This window comes from Osmia bicornis, chromosome 1 (genome assembly GCF_907164935.1).
Source record: "Osmia bicornis bicornis chromosome 1, iOsmBic2.1, whole genome shotgun sequence".
NCBI classification, from domain to species: Eukaryota; Metazoa; Arthropoda; class Insecta; order Hymenoptera; family Megachilidae; genus Osmia; species Osmia bicornis.
Genome location: NC_060216.1, coordinates 12,135,683 through 12,159,345, shown reverse-complemented (window position 1 = coordinate 12,159,345; position 23,663 = coordinate 12,135,683). Strand labels below are relative to the sequence as shown.

Below are 23,663 nucleotides of genomic sequence, written 5' to 3'. Positions count from 1 at the left end.
GCAACCTGTCGCCAAAGTTCACCGTGATAGCAAAGTTTTCTGGGAAACTAGATTCGTTCGACGTCTGAAAATTACGACTATCCTTTTATCGAATTTCCCTACGTATAGCAATTTAGAATTTTTTATTTCTGATATGGAGATTTTCCTTGAGAAAATTAAGTCCAGGATATTCGTCTCAGAGGTTGACGGTGATTGATTCGCGAAGGTAAGTTTGAAATTAGGAGTCAAGAAGGGGTGATCTTCGGCGAGAAGTAATTTCGCTTGGGCAAAAATAAAAAAGGATATTCCTTTTATCGGTAGAAGCAGTTGCAACCAAAGTGACGTACTTTAGATATTCCTGGCACGTTTTTAAAGCGTCCCGTGTCAAAGAGTTCGCTGGAACTCTTCAAGAGAAGTACAGCACGAATCGTCGTCCACTCCCCAGAGAGGATTTTCCTGAATTCGTTTCAACTGGATTTTCTGTAAGCGTGCGCTTACAGACCCACGGATACGCCAAGATACATACAAAAGAGTAGCTGGAAAGAGGAGGTGACACGAACAGAATGTATCTTCGTGAAACAATATTTTCGTTCCCTCTTACAAGATCTGTGTCCCCCACTGTTTGGCGAAATACGTTCGGAAAGGGAGAACCATGTATTATTATCGTCGAATCAGGTTTCATTCGACCAGATTTGACTCAGTCAGACTCGAAACTCGTTCCCTCGCAAATCCTTCCAGCGGATGTGCTCCTAAGGTTTCAAGGCAAATACTTCCAGCTGAATTTTTACCAATGCCGATGAAACGAGTACCCTTTCTAACGCAATAAATTCATCGTCGCAGATTGCATTTCGGAATTTTTGGAGAACTATTGCCTTGCTTATAGCTGCTGTAAAGGTCTCGAACCGAAGTTTAATCCTCGCGTTTTCGCCTTCTATCTTATACTACTCAACAAATTCGAATTCTCCCAAACGTTCCCCCCGTGACTATCTTTTTAAAACAGGAAGACAAAGTGGTTTAATCAACAGATCATAGCGAACTGTCAAGGATCTACATGTAAGCAACAATATGATATGGCTACCTATATGTCATCACCTATATTATTGGGATAAATAAATCATCGCTAACGGTAGCAGTTACAGTATTTAAGTACAAAACCTATCTACTATGCAGTTACACTTCAATAAGATCGACCTAGGAGTATTCGTAGAGTTCAGAGTAATCATTCAATCAGTGAACATCATATATTCAGTTAAACCAGGCGTACATTACACTAGCATACAAGGGAAGAACCCTAACTATTCGCCTTCGATGTTAACACGTTAAATGTTGCAGTGGAAACAGCCTTGTACAGTAAGGCACACTAAAAATCTTTCAATTCAAGTTTCATACCTGATAACTTGCACAAATTATACAATATTTATATTGAATTTATGGCCCACGTGGCATTCAACGCGTTAACGAGTTTCTATGAGACGATAGTGAAAACGATAGAACTAATTTAGAGGGAAAGAAGACTCTCAGATAGATGGAGGGTGAACGTGAGAGGGATGTATGGTGATCGATTGCGTCGGTACATGCACAATAACAGGGAGGGGGGGATGGAGTCATGTATCTGGGCTAAACAGCCCATTTGCCCTGCACAATGGAAGCGACGTAGCTGTGGGCTCGACTTAATTACCAGAGGCTGCCTTTGGCAGACAACAGAAGAGCGGCAAGAGGATCCTTTATCGGAAGCAGCCTACATCTAAGCTCCATTTAATTGACTCGGACGAATGGAAAATTCATCGATGAATCGGTGCCCATACATCCTAAATTAATTAACACTCCAGAGCCTCCTGAACAACCGTTCATTTCTAATAGGATTGAACAGATCCTTTCAAAATCAAGCGAAGGAAACGTTACGTAAACAGGGCAAATTGCGCGAGAAGTTGAAGCATCCTTGTAAGTATACTTTCGTTACTTATCTCTCTCGTATAATACAGCGCGATGCATCTCGAGAACGAAAAGATAAGAGCTTCTTGGAATACAAAACAGTTTTCCGATAGTTCTCGCTAGTGCGAAAACTAACAGAGTTCTTAAAGCTTAGCCATTAGTACGGGAACAGCAGAAACTTGGCATCTATCATCGTATATAGAAGGATGCAGTACTCACCGAAGTTTTCATCAAATTCACCACCTCGGAAAGACCACTGCATTAAACAAGATACAGCTGTAACAGAAAAAAATTATAATTATTAAATTAAATTTAATTAATAATTAATAAATTCTAAAAAATAAATTATTAATTTAATAATTGCATGCGAGTGTAATATACGCCTGGTTTAACTGAATACATGATGTTTACCGCTTTAATTATTATATTACTGATAAAATCAATTATTCATTTATCTTACTGCAACGTCACGGAACAAACTTACATTGCACATAATACGATGTACGTAGTTTAATTAAAAGAAACATTGGTGATAAACGTTAATAAATATCGTATCGTGTGTTTGAAAACACAGGCCTGCAGTAGAGATAATACACACAACCTCGTTCGTAATACCGACGCCTATATGTTGCGTTTAAATTGATATGACCATTATCGTCATACTATATATAGGGGCACGTTCAAGAGCAATATGACAGTGTGGTTCAGAATAGTGTGAAATAACGTGCGTGAAAAGACAGAAGTATGGCTTCTACGTTTTTCACGCTTCTCGTGGGTGCGGTGCTCCTGTTCATCTTGTACTTCATCAAGAAGTACACCTACTGGAAAAGACGTGGAGTTCCAACAGTTAAAGGGGTTGTTCCATTCGCGGGCAATATATTACCGGTATTAACATTACAATCAAATTTCAATGACATGCACACCAAAATGTACAAAGATTACAAGCAGTACAGCATGGTAGGGTACTATAAATTATGGACACCGGTACTGATAGTTCGCGAGCCTCAGATGGTAAAAACCATATTGCAAAGCAATTTTTCAAGCTTTCACAAAAACGCATTAACGGTCCGAGAAGATCTGGATCCACTGTTAGTTAAAAATCCGTTTTTCACATCCGGCGAATCATGGTCCCGTTCCAGGAAACGCATGACCTATGCATTTTCCAACGTAAGATTGAAATCACTTTTCGTAACTGTCAACGGAGTGTGCAAAAAGTTTGAAGATTTTCTGAACCGACGATTAGCTTTCGACGATAAATATGAAACTGAACTGAAGCACTTATTTTCGAAATTCACCGGTGAAGTCGTAGCGAATGCCGGATTGGGTATCGAAGGATTTTGTTTCGAGGACACGAAGCATGCTGGGGCGTTCGATATAATATCTGAACCTATTTTTGAACCAAGCTTCTTCCGAGCTTTTGAGAATAATGCGTTATTCATAACGGAACTGAGGAATCTTCTGAGATCAAAATGGATACCTAAAGAGTTTGATGCATTCTTCCGAAACATCGTGAAAGAGAACATAGAAATCAGACAAAAGGAATCAACACCTAGAAACGATTTTCTTCAGGTCATGATCGATCTTATGAAGACATCGAACGAGAACATAGACATGGAGTCTATTACCGCGGAAGCGTTATCCTTCTACGTCGACGGTTTTGAAACATCCAGCATTACCCTAAGTTTCATTGGCTATAATCTAGCCGCACATCCCGACGTTCAAGAAAAGCTGAGACAGGAAATTACCTCTAAAATCGCTAAATACGACGGGGTACTAACCTTCGATGCGTTGAAGGAGATGACGTACATGGAACAAGTGATGAACGAATCGCAAAGATTGTATCCCGCTTTATCTGCCTTATCCAAGATATGTACAGAGAAGTTCGAATTGCAAGGATCAGACGGACTGACGTTGCAAGTGGAGCCTGGTACTGAAATCATTATACCCCACCATGGCTTTCAATTAGATCCCCAATACTGGGTTGACCCGGAGGTTTTCGATCCAGAACGATTCAACGAAGAGAAAAAGCAAAGTATAGTAAAAATGACTTTCCTTCCTTTTGGAGAAGGTCCGAGAATGTGTGTCGGTATGAAGATGGCTATGTTGCAAATGAAAGCGTGTTTGGCTACCTTGGTAGGCAAGTACAAATTTACGTTATCACCTAAGACACAGATTCCTTTGAAGATGACCCCTTATCATTTCCTAGCGGCAGCACAGGGAGGCTTGTGGGTTCATATTTCGAAAATTTAATAATTGTTATTTCTGAGCTTTTGATTATTCTGTATAAAGGGGCTACGCCCGTATATATGTATATATATAAATAATTTTTATTCAAAAGATGTAAATTAATATTGTGCTAAAGTTTTGTTTTGTTTGATCGTCGACAACGTAAGAGTTTAGATTCTAAGTTCCTGACGTCAACTAAGATTGCGTAAATATGGAAGCGATAAACTAATAAGACCTCCGAACTTGCAACATCATCGTTATGAATTAAATTACTATAACCACTTACAACACAAATCAAAATAACACATGGTTTTTAATCAACAGTCAATGTACACGTGTTGCGTATCTTTATTTACTTCGATTTTGCTACTTGACACGAAACGTATGAAAACGATTATCACAATAATTTATTAAACAAAAAATCTAACAGTAGGAAACTGATAAAGCGATACTGGCGTCTTGACACCACTCAGACAAAACTCAAGAGATTTATTGCGAACTGTTATTGCTATATAGTAGTAAAGTAAGGAGAAAAATAGAACAAAATAGCGAATATATGGTGGTGCGTGTCGAGTGCAAGTCTGTTTGCCGCTTCTCGGAATGTGGGGACAAGAATGAGTTTCCTGAGTGGTTTCCCGTGTTCACTATTGCTCTGTACACCTAACTGGGCAAAATATATGTATGCGTGCGCTGACATTTTATATTTTATACATATCTCAGCTAACTTGACGCAACGTGCGAAAGAACGACACGTATGTAAAAAGTGTAAGTTAAAAAAAACAAGAGGTCAATGATATTTTGATTGAAAAATAAGTATAAAATTTCAATTTTGTCTTTTTTTTTTACATAAAACTTGGGTTAATTAGAAGAAAATTACTGAACTACTGAAACGCCAATACTGTATCTCCTGAAAAGTGTTCATTCCTTGACTCATACCACTATAATATTATGAAATATCGTTCCACTTTTCGTTCATCCAATTTTGCGTACAATCTTCATACCGAATTACAAAAGAAACACGATCAGACGTTTTCCAGGACGAAACACAATGCATTTCCTCGTTCGCTAGGAAGAGGAGGAGGATCTTTTTCCTTTCTACCTTATCTCTCGTCACAACCGATCGGTTCTACGTTTGCCCGTGGAGAAACGAAGGAAAGTAGAAAGATTGTACACACGCGCGGGCGTGTGGAAAGCGAAAATGTGTATCGTCGTTCTATGAACAGAAGGATGGGGGTAGGTATAGGAGGTAGGGGATGGAGGTGAAGGTACCTCCTCGCATCGCAGTGCATCTTTCTCTGATTTCCCGTGGGAGGAGTCTCCTCGACAGCTTTCTCCTATTGAAGCCAGAAGAGAATGAAGGACAGAGTAAGGGTAGGTGGATAGAGTCGCGACTCGTGCCCTCTCGCGTAGCATGATTTATTTTATTGCTTTTCGAGAAGCTAGCATAATTCCACCCTTGATCCCTACCCACCAGTTATTTACCTCCTTCCAGCTACGTATAGAAGGACGGACAGAACGGATCGAGGATCCCGAGGAAGGGGATCAACAGGTACGGAGGACCGTTGGTATCCCTCGGCCACGTCAAGAAATCGAACAGCGTTCTTCCTGAACGCGCGCAAAAAGGAACTGAAACCAAACGTTTCTAGCGTAAATTTCCTCATGAATAATTACGTTATCGTTACTACGTAAACAATAAACGGAAGTTTATAGAGAATTCTGTACGTGTATCAGCCGTGCGAATTACCCGAATTCGCACGGTGTACGGTTCTACCAAATAGAAGCACCGGCCAGAAGTTGGTCTTGATTTAATTAAAGCGAACACCGGTAACAGCGATGCAGTAAATTGAAAATTACCGAGCGAACTAATCCTCTTAAATGGAACATTACTATCGGAACGGTACAGAGGACGAGCGACGGATTCGATTGTTTTTGACTAACTAAAGCTACGACAATAAATTAATTCTCTTCCATGGACTTTCGATACTTTCGAATATCGACAACTAAATCCTATTGTCTTCCACCCGTTTATTTTTATCTCGACCACTGCCTCTTTTCGTTCTGATGAAACTTAATTAATAATTCAACGATGTTAAACGATTTCATCTCGCTTCTTCTCGTTCCCCGTTTCTTGCATTTTCTTTCCGTTACAGCCTTGTTCGAGGATATTAGCAGACCGGTTGAAAGGATACAGGAAGAACGTCAACCCGGAGCGTAATATACTTGCTTTGCCGAATGCACATCGTGGACGGGGGATGGTAACAGAGGGTGGTTCAACGGAATGGAGAAAAGGGGATAGCGACAGGGTCGTAGCAGGAAATTTCACGGAGTGGCGCAATAACGTTTCTTATGCCACGTTTCCGGAGTGGCGTGCTGTTAGAGGGTTGGGCAGCTTGCAAATACTCATTGGGAGAGAAAGAGAAAGAGAAAGAGGAAGAAGGAAAAGGGAGGAGATGCAGTCACTCTCTGGCATGCAATTAGGAGGCTAGGCATTGCCCTGGAAAGGATCCCTCTTTCACTGTTCCCGCTGTTATCCTTCCTCTCTTTCCACCCTCTATTATCTTTTACCTTCTTCCATCGTTTCATTGTATACGTACACAGATTTTTTTCCTCGCACACTTCCCTATAATAATCCGCGTCAGCGCCTTTTAACGCACACAACCGCAACTAGAAAATATCGGGAAACTGTAACTCGGAAATTGTACGCGATTTCTCGCGGAAATCAGAAAATCGTGATTCCGAACTGTAGCGGAGAACCGGAAGTTATTAAACAGTTGTTACGATCTGAAATTTAGCACTATACGTGAATTATTGTGACAGAAAAACAATAGTAGGTATCCCGAACGATTCGGTCAGCTTGTTTTACCAAACTTTCTCTTAATACGAATCGTGAAACGTTGGAAAATTTCATTTTCCTGTCTAACGCGATACGTTACGGAAATTTTTCCACGAGCGTATTGCTGCGAGTGAAACGAGAACCGTATTAAAGGTGGAACGGGCAGGATAGTAAAGTGTGTGAAAAAAAAAGAAAAGAAAAAACAGGGATTTGAAACATTGCTGCTGCAAAGGGGTGAACGGAGTGCAGCGGATAGTGGCATTCAGTGCTACCCGACGGATGATTCCCGCGGGAACGGGTGGTAAACACTAACGCCAATCCTATTTTTCCTTCTCTTTCCTCTGCTCTATCTATTTCTCGTTTTTTGCACGCTTTTTCCAGTTCTGCCATTCTCCCACCTAGCGACGACGCGTAATAACGATAATAAATCGTGTCTGAGTGATTTAGTGGTTCATTTAGCCGGCAAAAGTCTCGCCAGGGCTCGTGGGATCGTTGGCCAGATTATAAAGAATAAGTCATTTCTGTCTTTGTCGATCGGTGAATTAAACTACACTCGTAACGCGACGATTCCTCGAAAATTGATTAATCGATTTTCACGCTACGTATTTAACTCGGTCAAATAAATCATGCACAGCAAGGACGGTGTAACTATCAATAGAAAAAGGAACGTGAACTTTTGTGTTGACCTAATATCTATAGTAGCATTGTTAAGAAAAATTGTACACATATTCGATAGAAAGGGAATCGTATTATTCGTTCTGCGACGGTTACGCGCGGCTACGAATGGAACTTGCAAAATAACAAGTGGAAACCGATACAGCAAATATAGCCAGTTTATAAAGTATCGATCACTCGAGTGACTGGTGAACCGAGAATAAAACGAATCTTTCGAACAGTAACGAGCTGAAACGGATAACCGTTCGGGCACCGATAAAACTCAATCGGTAGCAAAAGTGAGCTGGTCGGTGTAAGACGGGATACTCTATTACCGGAAATTAACAAAGCTTTTGTGTATAACGCGAACGAAGAGAAGCTACTTTTCAGCGGAGTTTCTCTATTTCTCGTTTCACGTGCTCCCTTGGGTCATTGGATTTGAGCAATCGCGAAAACAATAGCTTTAATCTCGACCAGTCACAATGCACCGGTCGCCAGTATTGCCTGACAGCCGATAAAGTCTTCATCGTCCGCTAGTGTTCGCCTATTGAGAAAGACTTTGATGACGGAAAGCTTCGAGCAAGCCGAAGGGTATAAACGTGCCACGAATGTAAATCATCTTAAAGAACTCTGATTAATCGTCTTGACTCTATAGGGTATTCAGAATTTAAAAAATATATATATATATTGATCGAATTGAATAACCTCCTCCTTTTTCGAAGTCGGTTAAAAAACCTATATTCTCTTCTAAATTCGTTTTCACCAAAGAGCTAATATACACACGGTTTATCCAGCCTCCCTTATTTATCGCGTTCCTTGCTCCGGTTAATAAACGAACCGATTGGTCTTCGGGCTACGTGCGAAAGAAGAGACAAGTGGAAAAAGAGGGTAAGGGCAATTCTGTTGCGCCTTGATTTTGTCTGCCTCGTGCGTGTACAGGCGGATAGATTCGACGTTAGCCTGGACGCCGAAAGGGGATGGAAAAGAGGAAGGAAAGCACGTCTGCTTGGTATCTTTACGACCTCCCAGGGACATAAAATGGTGTTATCCTTCCGTAGTTGGTTCTCTAGTAAAGATGGTACAAGCGCACACATACGTGTAGATGGAGGAGACAGGTACGTATGGGCCGAACACGATGGACCACGACCCTTTCTGCCAGTTAGTCTCGTCGAGATACTAGGATAGCGATAGGACATCAGCCTTTAAGCATCACCCTTGAACCTTGTTGGACGGTACAAACCTCAATATTGTCGACAGAAAAGAGGATAAGCCGATCCCCCAATACAATGCCACCTTTCTCCTGAACGAAGGTGGCGAAATTCCGAGAACCGGGATTAACATCTTTTAACTTCCAAATTATTAGCATCGTGTAAAAGTTCCATTGTCAATAAAATTTCTTTGAAAACGATAGAATGATATTTACGGGTATGTTTCGAGTACGAGGAGTTTATTTGTTCGTTGCATATGCATATGCATGCCTCCGTACAAGCGGAGAATCATGTATTCAGCAGAGTAACAGGTGTACTCCTATCCTGCTATGAGATACGACCTTCCTTTTCCGTTCGATCTAGCTCGGATATTAATGTCGAGGCAAGTTGTTCAAATATCGTCAGACAAAGAACATCGGGATAGGGGTACATTGATCGTGTGGAAAATTTGGAACTTATAAAAATTTGTATACACATACAGTGTCTCGAGATATTTTATACGTCTGACAGCTGTCGGTAGCAACGTTCCTATCATCCAGTTTGTATTACACGCGACCATAAAGTTACGTTTGAAATCGATTTCCCCTTTTCCGTTACCTAGAAACCAATCGCAAAATAAAATCCACAAGAAGCAACGCTTTTGAATGTCTGCAACGACAAGTAGTAGCTTCGAGTTCGAGCAAAACGTTACCTCAAAGGGAGCATTCCCTTTTCGTTTTGTCATTCTTCTTATCACCCGCCACCTTTCTCCTCTCGTTCTTGACACACGAGGGGAGAGAATAAAAAAAAAGGAGAGAAAAAAGAGGTAAAAATCGTCCCCGTCTAGGTGTTTCACGTCTCTCGGGCGAGATAAGATCCGTGAAAAAAAAAGAAGGAAAAGGAGGCGAACAGACGGCGAGGGAGGAAGAAGAAAAAAAAAGGTCGCGAGACATTGCTGCGAAGCTCGCGATGGAAATTGAATTTCCAGGTCGAAAGTTCTCGGGAGACTCCCTCTATTACTTGGGGCCTGTTGTAACACACAACGCGAAGAGCTTTCTGTAAACCGTTCGCAGAAAGACAAAGTCCGGACGAGTTGCGCGGGGTGACTTTCCTTTCGAAATTAGCTGACAAGGAAGAAAATCAATTCGCATCGCGAGTAATTTCGTTACGATTACGTTCTCGCGTAGCGTAGAAACACGAAGGAAAATTTCTTTCCGCTAAGCCATCCTTTCGCTGCAATTTTCTCGCGCAAACTGCTCGTAAACTCTCATCGTGACGTAGACACATTCAACGGGTAAATTACAGCCTGTCAGGGTGCAATACTTAATTACAACGGCGTTGAAATAAATATTTCACCGGTGCTCGTCCTTACAACCCTGGACAGAAAATTTATTCGCCATACCTTTCTATCCTTAATGAAACATAAATGAAATCTGTGCCCTATCGCATCTTGTAGTCGTTGAATGTTTAAAATAAATTTATCGGTTTCACGGATTATTGCAAACGCTCACGGTCTTCGTGTAAATCATCTTGCTCGCTGTATTATTGAATTTGATAGGAGCGAGTTCATAAATCCAGCATCAGAGAGCAGTTACCGTATAAACGGGGTTTCCGTAGTAGCCGGCGTATCAGAATTAAGTGTAAACCTATAGATTCGAGGATCCCTTTCGGAATCCTTATAGGGTCGTTATCGAAGGAAACGACGCTTGGAACGGGTGGCATTCTGGTCAATAGCAGTTAACGGTGCACGTGAAAGCGACACGCAAATATTGATTACGGATAGTCCTTGGTTAAAACGTCGCGAATAAGCACGAATATGCATTTACCAACAATGCTGAATCCTTTCGCTATGGTTCGCTATTTCGTCCGAAAACCATTCGCTGTGCAGGAAATAACGATAGCTGTTGGATGGTTGAAATTTTGTAAATTAATCATTTATTACGAGAAAAGAGAAAACTTAAAGAAAATAACGTTGAATATGCATATCATTTATATGCTAATACGTAATATCGAAGTTTGATTACAAGGAAAACGTGGGCAAGTATATTGTAGGTAACCCTAAAAATTTTTCTTCCCTCCTAACTGATCTTCTCGAACATCCAGACACGCCCTTCATCGACCGTTCCTTTCACGAATTAAGCTCGGGATAAGGTGGTATCCGAAGGCAGTAAGGGTGAGAAAGTCAAGGGCAAGGGCGTGGGCGTAAAACGAAGTATAGAAAGAGGTCGCGCGAGGGGTGGAACTCTAACGCATTCTGTTACCCGTCGAAAAGAGGAAAAGAGGGTTACTCTTTCGATGCAATTTCTGCAACCCCCTTTTATGGAAATCGTAATAAACTATGCTTGAACTGCTGATAGCTTTCGTTTCAGTAATTTACCGAATCTTCGAAATTTTGCAAATTACCAGGCAACGTCTTATGATGGTTATTACAAACTTATAGGTATCTACATAATTAAGTTCACAACCTTAGTCATCTGAAAAGATAATAACGATACCTACAACAGAAATTATTTCACCGAGTATTCTCGTCTCCGAACTGAATTAAGTAAAATTGTAGTTGTTATTCGACCGGAAATTATTGTCGCAGAGAAACGTTCTTCGCAAGTCGAGCTCGACGCAAATTTCATCAATTACGATATCGAAAACCTAATTAACATTTCTGCGATGTTTCATAATTTCACGGGAGAGGCGGAGAAACTTCGTGCAAAGAACTAATTTTCATTCCCAATGGGATAGAAATTTGGCAAGAAGGCAAATATAAAGCGACAAAATATATAGTCACCGAAGGAAACGAATCGTAGCCACAATCTAATTATCTCCAAGATTTTCATTTACTTTATGCAATAATAAAGCCAAAAGTCGAACGTTAGAACCATAATGTATTTCTCTCGGTTGATGTCTTAATTGGATCATAGGAGGTTCATTTACCAGCAGCGGTGCGTGCTTCGGGGCAGGAAAAAAGAAAAAATAAGGAGGAAGAAAAACGGATGAAAAGAGGAATTCCATCTGTCGAACTTATAAACGATCACCCTTCGTCCCGATTTCATTTCACGAGCCGTCGCGCATCTAGACGTTTCTTCCTCTCTCACCCCTCTCATAATTGTCATAACTTCCTGCGTTTTCTCGCCCTTTTATATCATCGTTCCACCTTTGTCGTCCTTCTTTCTCGGCCACGACCGCGACAGAGGAAGGCATTAGAAATAAATTACCGAGAGGCGTCAGAAACTGATAAAATATTCCCGAACCGGCGATATTAGCGAAGAAGGAACGCGGTAATAATTTTCTCCGGGTGATCTAGAAATTTAACTGCCACTCGAGATGAATAATATCGGGCGATAAATCGCAACATTCCTACGGTGGCTGATATTAATATTCGATCAGCGCGATATTTAAATAGTTAACGCTCAATAATTATTTTTTAAAATTTCATGGCGTCCGAGTATTAACGCGCGCCACTGCAAGTTTCGTGTTTCCCCTCTTGGAAATGCAGCTACCATCCCCAACCTAATCTTCCCTCGCAACGAACTCGCAGAGGGTTAGTTGGACGAGATTTCCCGAAGAATGTCCAAGTTAAACGGAGAAATTTTGCAGAGAATCGCCGGCCAGTGTTCGCGACGAGGGAGGAGGTAACGAATTTCAGGAAACATTAGGCTCCCTTCGCGTCGGACCGAAGGGTCGGCGAAGGGGATGATGTCGGGTTAAGGTCAGACCAAGCGACCGATTCGGGATCGTCTTGTTGTAACCGATCGTAAGAGGAGGGATGTGATCGCGAAGATGTCGTCGAGGAAAAGGAAAGGAAACATACAAGTAGACGGAGAAAGAGAAAAGAAGAGTAGAGTATTGACGTTGTGCCGCTTTTAAATATTGCATCCAAGTCACGTTCAGGACCGTATCCTCTCCACTCCCATCCCTCAGCCCACTGCCAACCAACCCACCCCACCTACAACCCCTCAAGTCGACCCCCAACCCCCTTTTTTCTAACCCCACCAGCGAAGTGGCTGGGCCGAACGTCGCATAACTACCGCAAGGTTTCCAGGGAGACAAAGGAGAAACTTGAAGGAAAGAAGATGGAAAGAGAGGAGCGAAGAATGACTGAAAACGAGAAAGAACTAGACGTAGGATTCTAAAAAATAGGGACAAAATTTTACATACCGTTTTTAATACTCAAAATGCCGAATCTTGAATATAAGAAAACGCAATCTCATAATTTTTCAATTTTCAATTTTTTTTCCCCTCTTCCTTGGGATCTTGCCCGAGAAAAACATCCCTCTGTACCACCCTTTGGCGAAGAAAAAACGAAACGGAGGGAGGCAGCAAAAACTAATGCACAGGGAGTACGGCTCTGTCGTTTGTGCGAGACACGTTCGACGCTTCGAGAGAATAGAAACGAGAAAATGAAAAGAAAAGAGAAGAGAAAAAGGTCTAGCGACGGGACGTGAAACTGTGGTTGTATTCCCTTTGTCGTCGCGTTGATCGTCATTAGACTCGTTTTCTAAACGATTTATTTACATACACCCCTTTTACGGAATATGTAATGATACGAACCCTTGAACGGTGGAACCTGGATCAATCGTGACCCAAACTTACAAAACATATACAATAATGTAAAACAAAAAATTCAATTAAAGAATAATTGAATAAAAATAATGAAGAACACCTGTTATTAGATGATACATTAGAATATAAGATAAAATTCTGTGAATTTTAATATTCTTGAAATTACCACCACCTCGAAAGTCTCCTTAAAACTGTACACAACTTATCGACTGTCGTGGGCGAATTAAGCGTGTCAAGGACGTATACAAGAAAATTACACTATTGCCCTCTACAGAAAAACACATTTTGTTCCTTGAAAGTACAAGTGGCTTGTACGTGACCCTTGCCACGTACGCGATATTAAAAATAGAAAATCGACCCTTGTTTACAAAACTGTTGGTGTATTAACGAAAAGCAGCGTGAAACTAAATGTTGTTAAACGCGTCCTTCGCCACGCGTTTAAGCGCGAATTTACGTGACATTAACCCTCGTAAGAAAGATATTCCTAACTAGCGCAGTAGTCGGATACATGGTCGTTTTGGCCCATAACAGTGTCGTTTTAGAACAAAATGACAACGTTCCTCAAAAATATGATTCGCAGCTCCATCAGAGAGGTAATTGTCTTTAAAAATTTCGCGCGAAAGTACCGCTTAAGCACGCGAGCGAACCTATGAAAGGAGTCCGTTCAAATGGCTGACAACCGTTTAAATTTCTCGCAAACGATGCAACTGATCTTTATGAAATTCCTGTAAAGACAAAGAAAAAGACTTACCGTGTAAATCAGGAATATTGGTAGGATGTAGAGGGAAAGTCGTCTCGCGTCAGCTGACTCTTCTTTTGTTCACTGATTGGATGATTCACATGTAACTGATCGGCACAAAAGTGAAAATAGACCGAACGCGTGAAAGAAGAAAGAAAAATATGACGACACAGGACACTACGTTACACACTGTACCAACGAACGGGATGACACGGAGCGTCGGAACAAGGTTAGAAACGGCGAAATGTCTTGCTGGCAAGCACACAGAATAAAACGTCTAGTTCGCCTCAAGGGCGTCGCGGCGCTGCCGGGCGACGATGCGACCGCGTTCCTACGATTCCCCCACGAATGTGTCCCCCGTTACGTGACTGGTCTCACGCGCAAACGCCATTGGGCATCTCTCTCATCCCCACCACCGGTCTACCATAGCACCGCGGTCAGGTATGTATGTTGATGTTGATATTTCCACCATGCTTGTTTGCTAATTTCTATGATTACGTTTGCAATCGAAATGCTTTTTCTTTATAGTATCGATTCCAAACAACTATTATTGTTTCTCACAGATAATTAGCATTTAATTAACACTACTTTTTAATGCTTACTTAGGAGAGCTATTTGAATTTGATTCTCGCTCGAACCTTGTAAATATAAATCATACGGTTTTCGAAGTCAAGCGTTCTACTATTAATTAATTTGATTTTAATTAGCGACAGGATTTGTTAGAAACAACACTTTCTAAAATCGTTAATTTAATTTTAAATATAGTTAATATTTAGGCATTTTATGAAATGGTTGCAACAAATACAGATGTCATTATTCGATGACAATTAATACCAATCGTTCGATGTTGAACAAGCCTTTAACAAGGAGGGTGAGCAATCGATAAAATCTGTAACAACCAGAAAATTGAAAAGCTTATTATGCCCGGTAGCGAGGCGTTCTACCGGATAATCGGAATCCCGTTAATGATTATAATAGACAATGGGTTCAGGAAGCACGGCACGAGACCGTATGTGTAATTGTGCACTTGCCAAAAGGGAGGGGGGCTACACAAGTGAACCATAACCTCGTGGCACGCGCTCCTACGACGCTCGTGTAAAAATCAATACAAACAACCATGTTCTATTCCCAATTTACGTGTATCTTCTCCTATCGCTTTTTAAATAAATTCATTATGTAATATTTTTAAAAATCCAACACTCGAGACACTATTTGCAACGTCGCGTGTTTGAAACGCACCCGCGGAGCGCGTCGATTCGCGAGCCTTTAATGCAGAGCTAAACCGCGTTAAATTCAAACACCATAAAAATAACGAGCCACGGCTCAGACCTAGCGTCGGGTTAAATTGGAGAATTTTCATTAAAAGATCACATCATGAAGTAATTACACCGAAATGATAGATGTCGGATGCATTTAAATGATCTCTCCTCGTTTTACATCATCCGCTCTTTTATTTTTATAATTACTCGTAATTAATTTCCGTGATAACTCCACTTCGACGCGGATGGTCTCGTGCACAGAATTTGTTATTTTATAGAAATAGCCACATCTAGACTATAGAAAGTTAGACAAAAACGATTATTCGTCGAGCTGCGAAAAAAAAAAAAAAGGAAAACGTACAATTTCCCAAGTAATTTTGCGTACTGCTGCTCCGACGGCCGTTTATTTATTAAAACACTCAGTGGCATGGACCTCTTTAAATCACGCGCATCCCTCGAGTATCCCTGTCCCTCTAATATTTATTAATCTCATTCGCGTTGACCGCTCTTGGCACGACTACGCACTCCGCGTCGGACATTCGGTTGTCTGAAATCGGTTGCTGAAATATTGAACACTGCTCCCTTTTCGATCGATAATCAAGTGTAAAATTTCAGCGAGACTTTTAAACAATTCCATTAAATATTATTCTTATTTAATAAATTCAATTATCTACCCAATTTGAATGAAAGTGGTCCATGTTTTATAATTCTGGGTCACAATTGACCAGACTTCGTCGTTCGAGGGTTAAAATCGTTCCCGAACAAGGCGCTTAAGAACTCTTCTCATGAATGTCGAAAGCACCGGGCCGATTACGTGAACTGATAGAAGCGGCCCCATTGAAGCTACATAAAATTAATTAACAGTACCGGTGGGTCTGACAGGAAATTAACAACCATTGTATCGTCCCAGTGTATCAATTTATTAGGTTCACCCGTCGCCCTCGTAGCGTGAAAACGTACATGGCCATTAAACGATTATATTTTCGAGCCGCACCGTATAACCGAGCAAGCTGATCAGCTACGTACTGGCCAGTTTACGCGTCAAAGTTTACCAAAGGTTCTTCAGGGCCGATGCACCGAACCTTCCTATCGTATAGCGCATACTTCTGTTGCCACTGGTGTTCATTATCGCCAGTATAGATGTAAAGGGTAACCCGGAATACCAAACAACGCGGACGTTACGTACAGAGTGTTACGTGATAAAACAGAGAAACTAGAGCTTTATTATGGAGATACGGACAAAACACCGATACCTACATCTAGTTATTACCCTTATAGTCTATAGTCACCTGACTTATCCCCTTTAGATTTCTTTGTATGGGGATAAGTAATTGAAACGAAGACGAACTGACCCACGATGTATACATTTTATAGTTGGAATAACATTGTAAACACAAGGAGCACATCGTACGTTTGCGTAGAATAATAACGCATACTTATAGAAATAGTTGTAACACGCTTGTACATGCACGCTCACAGGAGCATGCGTGGACAGAATGGGGTGAGTCAAGGCGAGCGCATTAAGGGTGGGTGATTGTAATTTCACACATGACGTAACGCATCCCCTGCCGCGTTTTCTGCCGTCACCAACCCTCTACGTCACTTCACCTCTCCACTGTATTTTGCTTTCCTACGTTCAGCATGCATATATCTACGTGTACAGTGAGTCGTATAAGTATCTATATCTTTTCAATTGGACGGGCAAAGAAATATTACGACGCTGATTAACAAGAATATCTGTTGCGTTAATTAAATTGTAGAAAATGAAATTGAAAAGAAATTTAGAAACAAATTTGAATTCCAAGTTATACGTCGAGTCAGCAAAGGATCGGCTTTCAAATCTTTCTAGTCTCGCTTATTTTATTTCTGTAACTATGTCAATATGATCCTGCACTCTTCATAGAAGGGTTAATTGAGAGGGTACGAGAATACTTTTGCGATTCACTGTACGAGGTATGGAAAAGCCGCTCCACTGTATTGCTATTTCTCTCTCGTTTTATCTCTTGCAACCCTCGTTCGTCATTGTCTTCCCTCTATCTTCTTGTTTCTTGCTCTATCTGTTTAACATGCAACACTTGGAGGCCTCTTCCTCTATGCCTCCGTACCGTCTTCGCTTCCTACCAGCATCACACTGGTAACCGCAACCGAGTCTGCAGTGACTAACACTGACTGATGGTTCAGTGCTGATTAGAATTTTCGGTTGAAAGGGCGACACTGATAGCTGCTGGATATAACTGAAGGATTGCACGAGGAATTAGGCACGAGCGCGAGATTCATCGTGGTTGAACAGCATTAGATATTCTGTTTATCGTTAGACGCACGCTGGGACAACGAGGCGAGTTTGCTTTGTTAAGGGGAACTCATTAAGCCTAACACGTTCGGTGCGGACCGAGGCTCGTGGACATTCGTCGGGTTAATCAGGTAAGTGTAAATTATAATTAACATGGTAAACAGAACATCTTTTTCATCGTGGATCCTTGTTACCGTCGCCCTTATTCCCGGCAGTTATTTTCCTGAAATTTCTGTGTTCCTCAGATTAGAATTGCAATGGCCGGGCAGCTTTGTATATTCTGCATCGATTAAAATTTCCGGTCGAGAAAATAATAATGCTGCTCTGTTGGGAATAATTTCGAAAGAGCTCGCGTCGAAAGTAGGATATCAAAGAAAAATCGTTGATACAACTAATAGGCTGAGCGAATAGTTGGTAATTTCTGAAAATGTTATGCAAATCTTGAAAGTTCGTGCATCTTCGGGGCACACTCCGTAAAGTTTGTTCATTAAAAGCACGAGTCGCTCTGGGGATTATTGATTATTCCTTTAATTAAATGCACTTTATCTTCGCATAGTTTTGGCAATTAATTCCTACGCAAACTTTGCATAACTTGGAGGCGCATTCGTGCTTTACGTTCTCATTTGTTCGCCGTTTCGTAAGGATGCACGTTTTCTTCTGTGAAACCCGATGCTTACTTGCTACGTAGACGTAGGTTTAAACATTGAAAAGGGTCGTCCGTATCCCCAAACCTTTATACGGCTCTTTCAGTGATATTTAATACCTCTAAACCGGCGTTAACCTCGCAAGATCAGAAAAGGGTGGAAGATAAGGGATAGAAAAAAAGAAAGGAGAAAGATCGAGACGTCGAGTGGGTAAGGGGGTGAGTTTGGAACGGAGCGCCTTATCAAAAATTAAAATTTCATTCGGCCAGACCGAGCATCTCTATCTCTAGATCCTCGAGGCGGTTTAGAGCTACCGGAAGCGAAAGTAGTGGTACTGGGAAGGGGGTTAAAACTCTAATCGTGAGAAACTAACTTTCCCTTCGAGAAACTTTCTACGAACCGTCGTTTGCTTCCTCCTTAGCCCCTTGCACTTCGCGGCTCTCCATTTTGTTCGAATTTATTCCGATGCCTCTAGCACTGGATTTGAGCGGCGTGCATTTGAATTTACGACTGTTCCTCCAATCGATGCCTCGTTACTCGTTCCTTAGATTCGTGTAAATTCTTTTTCCCCTCTTTTCCCGTTTCCATCCCCCGGAAAGTCTGGCAATCGAGCAACAACAGCGAGTCTATTATTTTCCGTTTCATCGTATTCTTCGTTACGACGTCGAGCTTAATTGCCAATCCCCTTTTATCTCGATGTAAATGAACGTTCAACAGCCGGTGAATATGGAATTTATCATTCCGAGAGATGCTATTTCAAGCCCTAATGTCGGTCACGATAAAAATGCAAAAAATGTAATTTAAAGACAAGCCCAGCAACCAGTAGCTCGCTTTTTAATTCGAAACCGCTGCTCGAAGTAAGCTTTATCGTCGTGTTTCACAAAGGCCGACGGAGAGAGAGAGGAAAAAAAGATTTAGACGTGTAATTACGCGAGCGTAACTCACGAGTTGTCCCGGTGAGTTTTACACACAGGGTGACCCATTTTAGAGGGTAAATGGATTTATCTCGAAAGCTCGTCGAATTGGAAAAATTGAATATATAGGGGTTGAAAGATTTCAAGGGATTCGTTCGACTTCCGTTCAGACGATCTATTGTCACTTGAAAAATCAGTGGAAACGTTTAAAATGTTCCTCGTTTCTCTTTCGTGACTTCGGTTCTATCGTTCCTTCTATGAATTCTAAACGACTTTATACGCGATTCGACCGTGTGTACATTCAATTTCCACGCTATTTTTCGAGACGTATTTGCGAATATAAAACGAATCATCCGGCACGACGTTACGGTTCAAATGGAAACGTGAAACCATATAATTTAACCATTCCCCGGGATGAATGCGATTTCGCTCCTCTTTTCACTCGCCATCCTGGAAAGATGGACGCGTGTTGCGGGATTAATTGAATCGCGTATTGTAAACACGAAAGATGATTCGTTGCTCGTGCGCCAGCGAATATTTCAGTTTTATCGACGAAAGCGTTCCCGCGAATAACGCTTGATTAATCCCGACGTGCCGCGTTGATTGAACAATTTTTTACGAACCATTCATAGAGTATATCTGTTGGCGCTGTTTTTATCCGTGATTTCAACCGACGCGACACGTTGCAAACACAAGCGGGACAAAAATTTCCACCTTCTTCGGAGAATTTTTCTCATCCCCCTGATGGAATAACGGCGCGAACATCGCGCTTGAACAGAGCGAACGAAGAGCGAAGGGGGGGTGGGAAAATCGCGGGGAGTGAGACAAACGAGGGTTGAATGGCCGTTTGCGAAATTATTGGGTAGAAAGAGGGAAATCGGGTGCAATCCGTGCGCGGCTAACCACAAATGCCGAACGAACGAATATATTCGTCCCTTTCTCTCGTTCTCTTTCGTACGTTTAGACGCGTCTCCTTGTTCCCCTATCAGTCCCTCGACGTTTCATCCCTCTCGAATTTCCTGGCCGACCCCCGCGCCCTTACCAGAACCCATACCCCCGTTTCTCTCGGGCTGCTCATCGGAAATCATTGCCACGCCGCCAATTGTCAGCCGATGGTACACTGGATTGGCTCAGGCGCAAACGCGTAACCTCTGTTATTCGAACGTTAAAGGGACTTCGACGTTCTCGATATTAGCATTTCCGCTTTACATCCGTTACAATTCGCCGATCACCCTTTGCGATTGACCTTCGGGTACCCTGCTCGTGATTGGTCGTTATTTGGAAGAAAAGAAAGACTGAAATTTTCATTTTATATTCATAAGCATTTACTCGCGATGCCTTACTTACCTCTTATCACGATTTCTTCGTCCAAACAAAAAACACTACCCCTTTACCATTTCTCAACTACCCTAGCAGTACCGTTTACGTTCTCATCCGGAACGGTTTTATTTGAAAAGTTTTTTTCCCCGAGGATAAAACAGCGAACGCGAAAAACGCCGTAGTCGTCTCGTTTGCAGAAGGTACATAAATCGGTACGCTCTTCATATTTCCCCTTTAATATCTCGCTCTTCCGCGTCATTGTTCTCTCCCGGCCATTGCTCATCGGAAATCATGCCCACACCGCCAATTGTCAATCGCCAGCAGCCAGCATTGGCTTCGATCCAATACAACTAAGTTCCTCGATTCTGCGCGGCCACGATATCGTGTTATCCGAATTGTCCGGATATCCGACGGATCGAGACAATCGATGCAACGTAAACCTCGAGTTTCACTCGTCGCACGAAGGTGGCGGAGATTAATTTGTCCAGAAAATTCGTGCATTCAAACATTCTCTCCGGGAGGGTTGAATCGAATCGGTACCGCTTATTCTTTATTTCATCGTTTATTTAACCGCGATCGATAGCAAGCTGCGAATCGTTTGTATCACGGTGCGACTGGTATATATGTACCTCTTCGTAATAGCTCCGTTTCCTGGAACCAAGAGACAGAGTTAGCTACATCGCGACTCGTTATTAGCTTGATGGAAATGTGAAAAAAGAAAGGAACAGAGGAGAATGGAAAATGGAATGCGGATCCATTAAAAAGTTTTGACTCGCTCGTGCAGAGAGAGGAGGCTCGACGAGGTTCGTTAGACATTCCAATCAACCGAACAATTAATGTTTTGCCAACCAACGCGTTGTTCGAAAGGATAATTAAACGAGCGAATCCACGCGTAATCGGGAAACTTTCCTGGCACCTTTACTTTCCGTACATTAGATTACTCGTATCCTTTGATACGTTTCACTTATGCTATCAGCTAGTTTCATTTTTTTTTATTTTTCGTAAAAGAACCCTGAGGGAAGTATCCGTTGGATATTCAGGAAAATACTCGTTTCTATTTAACAAGAGATTCTTGCTCGCAATTGGAACGTCGAATTGAAAGAGGAGATGAACGAAATTATTTATGGCCGGGAGGAAGTTGTAGGCACGCAACGATCAACCCCTAAGACTCGTTGCATGCAAACTCGTTTCCATCAGTATTTCAAGTTATAGCAACGAAACCTTTCACCCTGCCTTACGTTTCCTCGAGAATTTGCGAAGAAGTGTTCAGCGAGAATTCCTGGTGGTCGATGAGCAGAATAACTCCTCCCTGAAGTGCAGTAACCTCGGCAGAAGAGTCTCGGGGCCTCTCTGAGATCGCAGGAAAGTCTTATGACCCGTGCAAAATGAATGCATCCCCCACGCAGGTTGCATCCTTTTCATCCCTGGTACGATCTCATCGCCATTCAACCGCTCGCTAAATCGAGCATCCCCGTAAAACGAAATACGGAATTTCATTTGAATCCTTCGTCGTTTCGGTCTCGGCTCCTTTTTCGTTCAGACCTGCCTCCATTTTTTCCCCTTATTTATCCTTTATCTTTACCGAAACACAGAGAAACGGTTTGATAAAATTATTTACATAGAAATTGCGCTCCTGAACGGAGAAAAGCGAAATTGCCTCGCGTGACACTGTTCCATTTGTTTCCTTTTTTTTTTTCCTTTTCTTTTCGTGAAATTATTGAACGTAAATGAAAGTATACGAGCAGGGCGGATAAATCCTACTAAGCGCAACATTTTTTTTCATTAGCTACTTGAAAATAATATATTTCCGACTGCTGAAAATTAATGATTCAACGACGCGAAGATGTTCGGTCGAAAAGTGTAACGAAAGCCGAAGTAAATAGAGCGATGTATTTTCTGACGGCAGAGAGACGAAGAGTGTACGAGGGGTAGTTTTGCTCGTTTCGGATGTGGAAAACATCCCCTCGATGAGACGATGCGGTTACGTCGGTTTCCTCCTTCCAACTTCCTTTTCGTTACCCTTCTCTTCGTCCTCCCTTTAACCGTACTTGCGTATCCCCGAACAGGTTACAAACGACGGGCACGGTATTACAAGCCGCAAATTACACCTCCGCCCTCGCTGCCACGCGAATGTGCGAGCCCAAGACTGTTGGATTACACCCCCGACTGCGAAAGCTTCCGTTGGAATACCAGCATGCTCTTCTCGAAAACGGAACGCTCCCGGGCTTCCGAGATAAATTAGGGAGAAGAATATTAACTGTCGTTAGGTAGACAATTATTGGGACTCGGTAATGCGCGAAAATGCTTCTTCTTCGAAGTAAATGCATATCCAGGCGACTTCCAGGTATCTATAAATGAACATTTAATTTAATTAGAATTTTAGCAATAAATTAGTAATTGTACACATTGGTATAGCATTCTTGTAAGGCAAAAGGTTCACCTGTTCTCGGTGAAAAAGGTGGATAGTAAAGAAAGAACTTTTTGTTAAATGTTTCCCGCCTAGTCGTGTTAAGGGTGGCAGGAAACATGGAAACTAAGTCGTTGGCCAAAAATTACGGTGGGAAGAAGGCGGAAAGTTTTCGGTGTAATCTCGTGCTGCGGTTTAATTTTCCGGAATTATGCATCCACTGGAAAACGCGCGCGTATCTAAATTCCCTCTTTTCCCCAACCTGACGATCCTTTTCGTCTTTTCGACCGTAATAACACCGGCACAAAGGGAATCTCGTGGCATTACGTCGTTTTATTAATTAATTTACACCGGCGCAGCACTGGATTACGAAGCCCGTGAATGATTCCGTTCCTCCCCCGCGTACAGGGTACCACGCAAAGTATTGCGAAACGAGAAAAATGATATAAACATTTGTTTACGGTGTATGTACATGAACAGATAAATGGAATTATATACGATAACCAGCATCTTTTGCAAAGATGCTGATTTGCTTCACTTCGTTCCGGGATCCTTGACACCCCGGGTGCCATAATGTCGGTATGCAGTTACAGGCGCCTTGGGGTCCTTGACACCCTGGTTGCCTTAATGTCGGTATGCAGTTTAAGGCGCTTTGGGGTCTTTGACACCAGGGGTACCGTAATGTGGGGTCCCTAACATGTCCAAATATCATCGGGGTCCGC

At 42.0% G+C, this 23,663-nt stretch overlaps 2 protein-coding genes across 6 annotated transcripts in view; one reads left to right on the top strand and one right to left on the bottom strand.

The window, feature by feature from the left end:
* LOC114876408 (protein Fe65 homolog) overlaps positions 1-14,443 on the bottom strand; it is a 114,193-nt gene extending 99,750 nt beyond the window's left edge. For all 5 annotated transcript variants that reach the window (XM_029187858.2, XM_029187856.2, XM_029187861.2 and 2 more), the window contains exons 1-2: positions 14,120-14,443; positions 2,131-2,187 (exon numbers count right to left, since the gene is read on the bottom strand). The gene's annotated coding sequence lies outside the window, so the exon portion shown is untranslated. The remainder of the gene's footprint in view (positions 1-2,130; positions 2,188-14,119) is intronic.
* Positions 2,590-4,964, top strand: LOC114876409 (probable cytochrome P450 6a13). Its single transcript, XM_029187864.2, is given in 2 exon segments — positions 2,590-4,149; positions 4,151-4,964. Coding segments are annotated over 2 exon segments (1,521 nt in total). The 5' UTR covers positions 2,590-2,655; the 3' UTR covers positions 4,178-4,964.
* Positions 14,444-23,663: the final 9,220 nt, after the last annotated feature.